At 39.4% G+C, this 7,753-nt stretch overlaps 2 protein-coding genes across 2 annotated transcripts; one reads left to right on the top strand and one right to left on the bottom strand.

Annotated features, from left to right (window-relative positions):
• The first annotated feature begins 2,552 nt into the window (after positions 1-2,552).
• Positions 2,553-3,526, top strand: LOC106303063. Its single transcript, XM_013739429.1, is given in 7 exon segments — positions 2,553-2,642; positions 2,779-2,865; positions 2,868-2,969; positions 3,277-3,372; positions 3,375-3,404; positions 3,406-3,425; positions 3,427-3,526. Coding segments are annotated over 7 exon segments (525 nt in total).
• Positions 3,527-4,121: 595 nt separating this feature from the next.
• LOC106312860 (protein RTF1 homolog) lies at positions 4,122-6,602 on the bottom strand. Its single transcript, XM_013750542.1, has 2 exons — positions 6,485-6,602; positions 4,122-6,258 (listed from the first exon to the last, which is right to left on the bottom strand). Exon 2 carries the CDS (start codon positions 6,225-6,227, stop codon positions 4,365-4,367), a length of 1,863 nt encoding a protein of 620 aa, XP_013605996.1. The 5' UTR covers positions 6,228-6,258; positions 6,485-6,602; the 3' UTR covers positions 4,122-4,364.
• Between the last annotated feature and the right edge of the window lie 1,151 nt (positions 6,603-7,753).

Genomic DNA, 7,753 nt, shown 5'->3' with positions numbered 1-7,753 from the left:
CTATGTCCTTGAACATGGTTTTAATATCCTCTTTGGTCAACCCACCAACAGTCGTAGTCACCTCTGAACGAGCCACTGTATGAAACTCTTCACTAACCTCAGCAGCTGCCTCTTCACTAGCCTCTTTACGAGCTTTCTTCCGAGGTCTTGGACTGTCTTCCTTCACTACCTTTTTCTTCGCTGGACTCACGACCGCCGGCTTTGTATTGACCCAAGTACCGGTGACTTCCCAGCAATCCATGGTCTACTTCCACAGTTTCTTCACAAACATGAGTTTAATTATGTTCTCCGCGGGCGTGTGCTCAACATCAAACTCCCATTTTGGAAAAATTTCACCAATGTCCTTCTGAACAAAGTTGATCACCCTAGTCTGCAGTAAATAGAAGATATGAACTTAGATATTTGACGGATTAAGAAAGATGGAAAGAAAAGACTTCGCAGACGACTTATAATTAAGTCGTCTGGAAAGTCTTCCTGCTGGACGATTTAGTAGACGACTTATAATTAAGTCGTCTGGAAAGTCTTCTACTAAGTCATCCAGCTGGAAGAATTTCCAGACGACTTAATTATAAGTCTTCTTCTAAGTCGTCTAATTGGAAGACTTGTCAGACGACTTAATTATAAGTTTTCTGCGAAGTCGTCCAGATTGAAGTAAATACCTGACTGAGGATAGCCTCTTTAAATTGTATGCGTCCTTTGCGACTGCCAGTATCGGTGGAGATGGATTGTTTGGGAGAGGATTACCATAATTAGCACCCAATTCCAGCAGAGCTGTGTACACCCAGACCTGGAGAGCTTGCGCAAACCCATTAATGGTGTAACAACCCGAAATATCTTACGAGACTCCACAGCTCATACTTCTTCTTTATGTCCAGCTGGAAACCGTGCATGTAGTGAACCAGCCTTGAAGCCCAATCAAATTCAAGCTCTTGGAACTTGATGAAAACTCCCAACTTCGACTCCTTCAGCTCTTCATATTCATCATCATGAAGAGCTTTCTTTAAAGCACTATGCAACGTCCAACAAGTATGATACGAAATGCTATGCACTGCGGGGGGCTCTTCCCCTAATGTATGTATCCTACGGGGGAGTTCTGGTATATCCATTTTTTTTTCCTGCAAAAAAATCAAAAACTTATAATTAAGTCAACCATCTCAAAACAATCAAAGACTTAGACTTTCCAAACGACTTAATTATAAGTCTTCCAAGACTTCCAGTAGAAAATTTTAAAGTCGACCTGAAAATTCGGAGAAGATATAGTCGCCTTCGACATAGCAGTTATATATCTGCAACAATAGACGTGAAAAAAATAACGAGTGTATAAATTGATAGAGACAACGTTTTATGTTCATCTTTTCCTCAATCATTCACTCAACAGTAAGAGATATAACTTACCGGTGAAGGAGTTCAACGAGACGCCTCTGAGAGAATGCGCGCTAGGATTTCCTCTCGAATCTTAAATAGAGGAAGCGGCTGTGAGAACGGTGGTGAGAACGACGGTGATAACGGCGGAGAGATAACCCGCGGTGAGAACGATGGATTAGAGAGAATCGACGGAAATCGCCTTCGAAATCGCCTTTGAGAGAAACGGCGTTAGGGTTTTCTGAATTTCGCGAAACAGAGAATTAAAAAAAACACCTTATATATGGCCGGTAAATAATCCGGTTAGGTTTAAAAGTACATTGTAAAATTAAAGGTTCGGTCCGGTTTGGACGACTTACTAGTAAGTCGTCTGTTGAATACTGTACATCAGGCCACTTATTAGTAAGTCGTCCCATACCCTAACTTTAACCGCTAAACTAAATTGACTAAATTAACTAACTAACCACGTTATAAAGCCGTAGTTATACTTAAATAGTGTTTACTATACACAGAAATAAACACACTTAGGTAAATTTTAAAGTTTTCAAAAAAACATTTATTCATTCCAAAATCTAACCCTAAGAACACATACAATACTGCAACATATGTTGGCAAAACCTAAACCAAAGAATATCATGACTCACTACTTTCACTCATCTATGTTGAAAACAATTAAATTTTGTTACATCTTAATTTATATCTCTTAAAACATATGTTAATTACATGCTTTCAATTTTTCACTTATCAAAATATTTTTTACAAAATTTTTAAATTATTTCTAAGTAGAACTAGACCAGACGACTTACGGGGATTAGAAACGTAAAAAAATTTCGGTTTTTTTGTTTGTTCACAAGGGGCTGGTTGTAATTTCAATAGCCTTTTAGGTTACTTTTACATTTGATTCAAGTTTGAGTTTATTTTTGCATTTGAAATCAAGTTGTGAATCATATTTTCACAATTTTTTTTTTAATATATAATGAATTTTTCTATAAAGGAAAATATATTTTATTACTCCCAACGCGCGCGCACTCTCTCTCTCTTCAAAGACCTAAAACACTTACTACAAAGTTTTCAACCAGTTTCCTCACCAGAAACTGTGTCGATGAAGTAGAAGTACACGTAGAGGTAGAAGAAAAGGAAGAGATTATTTATCTGGGTCTAGGATTTTGATTTATTCGACTTTGGCTGCTATGGCTTCTGTGTTGCTACTGTTTCTAGTGTTTGTGTTTGATCTCACAGCTTTTGGTCTTGCCGTTGCTGCCGAACAGAGAAGAACCACCGTTGGTTTCCCTCTCTATCTCTCTCTCGTAAATATGATTTGATTATTATTGCTTCTAAGTATTTTGTTCAAATGTTATTTGTGGTTCTTGTATTGTGTTCTTCCTGATATTTGTTTGTGTTGCCTTTTGGTGATAGTGGCAAGTTATTAATGAATCAGGAGATTCAAGCTACTGTGTGTATGAGAAAGATATAGCAACTGGTCTCGGAATAGGTTCTTTCTTGACCTTATAGTGGCAAGTAGTCAGCTCTTCATAATGGTGGCGAGCCGATGCTTAGCACCAAGTGGGTCTAGATCCTATGCTATTGTTCTTTTCATCACCACCTGGTAAAAATAATTAATTATCTCTTGTAGAATAATCCATAAATGATGAAGATATCATTCATTACATTATTCTTGTGAGTAGAATGGAAATAGTTGAAGCCTGCATGCTCTAAGCTTCTACTTGACATAGATGTGTGCAATGGAGATTTAGACTACCGTCCTTAAGTTCAGAACTACTAACTTAACTATCTAAAATCAAATTAAGAACTAAACGTTCCCTTCTATATATGGTTGATTGTTACAATGGTGATTTTCACTTCTGCTCTAGTTGGTCAACTGCAAACGATATCTTGTTCTGACTTGTGCAGGGTTTTTTCTTCTTCATAGCAGAGGTGTGTTTACTTGCGGGATCTGTGCGAAACGCTTACCACACAAAGTACCATGTCTACTTTGGGAACACTGCTCCTCTTCTTGTCGATCTTTAAGGAAAGGCGTGTTTGGGGGCTGGAGCTGCGTTCATAAACAGGGATTGTCTCCGAGCTTTACTACGTGTGCTTGACAAGGGCCAAAGACTATTATGAGGTTCCTAGAGATCCGAGTATTCGAATGAGTAGCTTGTAAGTATTGACTAAGTTGATAAAATACACACACTGTCACACAGAATAGACTTTTGTGTTCGTCTCTCTCTCTCTCCCCTGTAGAAACTTACTTTATATGGTTTCTTAATAACTAAATTGTACAAAAGATACAAGATTCAGACATGAGTTGGTGAATGATGCTTCCTTCTTCAATCCTAAGCTTCTTACTCTCTCTGTTTACGCAAATGCATAAGCCTCTTCCTTGACCAATTCACCTCACTCTCATTCGCTGACGCTCTGTAAAATCTTCTGATTCTAGTCCAATCCACAGGATAAAACGCAGAAGGTGGAAGAACGGAGAATCCTAAATCCGAGGAAGAAGTGTTGAATCATGCAACGACTCTTGATACTAAAGTATGGAGACCCCATTTGCTACCATTGAAGGTTATTGTGTACTCTTTGATGAATCTTTCAAGCAGAGGGTGATTCTTGTTAAAGATGAGCACCGCGTTGATAAGCCTGCTCCATTTTCCTGTAACCGGATCAACTGCTTGTGCTCCAACTACGTTGTGGAGATTGGTGAGAGAATTGAGGATTATAACATCGGTGTCTAACTAGATTCCGCCGTATTTGTAGAGTAAAACGGCAAAGCCATCTAAATTCAAGACTGACATCAAACTTGATTTCTAATCTCATGCAGTCATACACTAATCAGGAGAGTTCACATAAGAAACAAATACAAAAATATTTTAGGGAAAAAAAAAAACAAATTGCTCTAAGCATTTTGAGTACAAACAAAAAGAAAGAAAACCAAGCAGCAGTTTTAACAAGAAGATGATGATGAAACACTGAAAAGACCCTTGAGAGACATAATCCAATAATCAGAGAAGACCCCTCCTTCTCTTGTAATCACTAACAGTTAACGTAAGTCCATGTCTCTTACCATCGTTCTCAACAACCCTGCATCCCACTGTTGCTTCTGTCACCTGTTTCCTCGCCATGAATGCTTTATGTACTCCTTGAGGTCCTCCGTACTTCTGCAATGCCGTTAAGGATAAAGGTAACTCAAAGTTATGCATCAGATTGTGTTCCGCTCCTTGACCTATTGGAGCTCTTGTGTCTATCAGCTTCCCTGCCTCTGCAGCCGCTTCTAAAGCTGCTTCTGTCGCTTCAACACCGCCTGCATCTGCTTCATTGGTTCCAACCGGTTCTGCTGCAGCTGCTGCCTCGTTCTCTCCTCCGTCTTTCCCACTGTTTTTACCATTGTAGTAGTTTGATGAGCGTGTCCACCTCCTTGAAAACGGATCATACCCAGCTTCACCAGCCTTGAGACTAGCAGTGATTGATTTCACCTCTGATGCGTTCTTGAAATTCTCGGCTCTGTTCTTCTTGTTCATCTCGAAGAGTTTGAGTGCTTTCTTATCTACACCTTTCTTATTCCGTGAGGCATCGAGCTGCTTGATCTTGGCTTTGATCCTCTCTACACCAGCTTTATCGTTTTTGCTCTCTGCAATCTCCAACTCTTTTCTAAGCCGATCTTTCTCGGCTGCGATATTCATCGGCCTCACCGAGGCTGATTTTTTCTCCTGCAACATCTGCTTAACAGTCTCCGCCGAGTAGACAAAGCTGTTGATTCTTTTGATCGCTTCCTTCTTCTCTGATACATCTTCCTTTGAAGGCAGGCGACCATTTGTTCTCTCAACCTCTCTGATCCATTGCCTGTAGTCTTCCTCCACAGGATGCCCATCTGAGATCATCGCCATTTGCCAACGAGCAGCAGAGGTTTCATTACCCCAGAACACGTTAAGGTACTTGTGTGTAGTCTTGTTCTCTAGCTTGTACGCCTTGTCCGGATCAGCTGCATCAACATTCTTCACCATGCAGAGTCTATAAATGGGACCACTCTTCGACCTTCCAATCCCAACCCTCACAAAGCAACCAACGATGAGCTCCTCAAAGAAAGGCTCCATAAACCATTTAGCAAGCTTAGACCGCCTAATAGTAATCTCCTTAATATCCTCATACGTAGGCACATCTGACCTGTCGTCATCACTGTCTACCATTCCTCCATTGGAGCCTTCATCGTCACTCTGAGACCTATCACTATCACTTGAGCTAGCTAATTGTTTCCTCTTCATGGACGAGAAATCTCTGCCACCTTTGGATGCATCCCTGAGCTTCCTGAGAGCAGCAGGGTCCTGCTGCTTCATACGCTTAGCCCTCAACTCGTTCAAAGCATCATCCTTTGCAGCCGCTCTGTCAGCAGATCTAGCAGAAGAGCGAACACCACGAGAGACAGGAAGAGGGTGAGTGTTCTTTTGGGTTGTCTTCTCGTTTTCCCTCTTGGACCTAAGCTTCTCAGTGAAGCTCTTGTCACCTTTCTTGTCAGCGCGTTCGGCAAGAATCATCTCTCGCTGAAACTCAGTCATCCCAGCAAGCTTCTGTCTGTCTTCCTCGTTCTTGTAAAGGTCGTCACCGAAATCAGATTCCTCGTCGCTGCTGCTATCACCTTCAGGATCAGATGTGGCATCTCTCTCTGCCTCTAATCTCTTCTTTAAAGGAACTTGAGTAGCACAAGGTTTCTTAGTAGCTGGATAGCCACGATCTGCATCAGAATTTGAATCGCTGCCACCATCAGAGTAAGAACCTTCACGTCTCCTCGAAGGAGGATGACGTGCCCTAGAAGGAGGAGCTGCGTTTGTTCTCCCAGCAGCTTCCAAAAGCAAGTCATCTAAATCAACCATAGCTTTTAAATTGGGGTTTCAACTATATCACCTGAAATTACAAAGAAGCTCAAAGATGAAAAGCTAAAGGGTGTTTGTACTTATTCTAAGCATAACGCAAAAAAAGAAGAAGAGACAATTGAAATCGAATACGAAAGATCTTGAATCACGGAAGGGGAGGCGGAGAAGGATCGATCTCTCGTATGGGTATATTCCAATAAGGGAAAATGAGAGAAATTAAAAAAATAATAAAGAGAGAGAATTGGAAGGAAACTAACTTGAGAATGAACGGCCGGAAACTTGATGCAGCGACCGGAAACTTGATGCAGCGACGACCTACGGGCGGCGGAAGTGGAAGGAAGGGAAGGGTCAAAAAGGGAGATATAATTGAATGTGTCGAGACCCAAAAAAAAAAAAAAAAAAAAAGGAAAAGAAGAAAAGATACCGAGTCAGATGTTTTAGTCAAAATACCCTTTGCATGTTTATAAAACAACTAGTCGTACTACCGCGCTACGCACGGATTATTTGACATTTTTGTTATTTAAATTTGTAAATTTTTTTGCTGATTTGTTGTATAATTTAGAATGGAGATTCTTATGTTTTTTTTTTGCTATTGGTATTGATAGGTACGTATTCAAATAGTGGGATGCGACTGACTGATGCAAGTTGAATTTTTTTTTTATGTATGACATTAAGAAGTTTATATGTTAAGAGATAACATATGAATTGTTATCGTAGAAGAGTGATAATTTACTTTAATTGCGAGACACATAAATTTACATAATAGTTGTTGCGTTTTAAATTACAATATTGATATAGATATTGAATAAACATGTTTCAAATGAAATACTAATTTATTGATTTACTTGTACAAATAGCAGTGGCTAATGTTTTTCGGGTGGCAGAAAATTGTAGCTTTTGTTGCTTGTAGAACGGTTGGACTATCAACTGAGGTTTTTCTCCATGCAATATTTTTTTATTGTTATTCCAACATTAATCACCCAAATTATGGTCTCACTTTGAAGTTCCAACCAATTTAATCAATGTATACTTCTCCGACATCGTTTTCTTCCCTGCATAGCATGGTTATACCGTATAGCTAAAATGCATCTAAATATAAACTTTCTGATGATGCTTGTAGATGATGGAGGCCAACATCAATATTTTAAATTCTAAAATCTACCTGATGAACATTTGGTCATGAGATCGTTATATCTTATAAAAGATGCATGTGGATAGATGGTCAATTGTTTGAGTCTTAGTTTTTTTTTTTGTAAATACAGATGTTTTTAGCAGCTTCAGTTAGTGTTGGAGATAATTGCATGACATGTCGTATATGGTGGATCTTGACGGTTGCGGAACTCTATAGATAAATATCCTTGAACGTTTTGAGGGAGTGTTTCGAGATTTAATAGTGGTTGATCTTGCATTGTGTAAGAGTTGTTGTTTATTGCCTTTGAGGTTTTGATTTACATAGTATTGTAGAATGCATGTTAATAAGACATTCATCTTTGGCATGGTAGTGGTATTTAATGGAAAATACTACT

The sequence above is a fragment of the Brassica oleracea genome, chromosome C1 (assembly GCF_000695525.1).
Source record: "Brassica oleracea var. oleracea cultivar TO1000 chromosome C1, BOL, whole genome shotgun sequence".
Taxonomy (NCBI): Eukaryota; Viridiplantae; Streptophyta; class Magnoliopsida; order Brassicales; family Brassicaceae; genus Brassica; species Brassica oleracea.
This window is presented reverse-complemented; position numbering and strand designations above follow the sequence as displayed.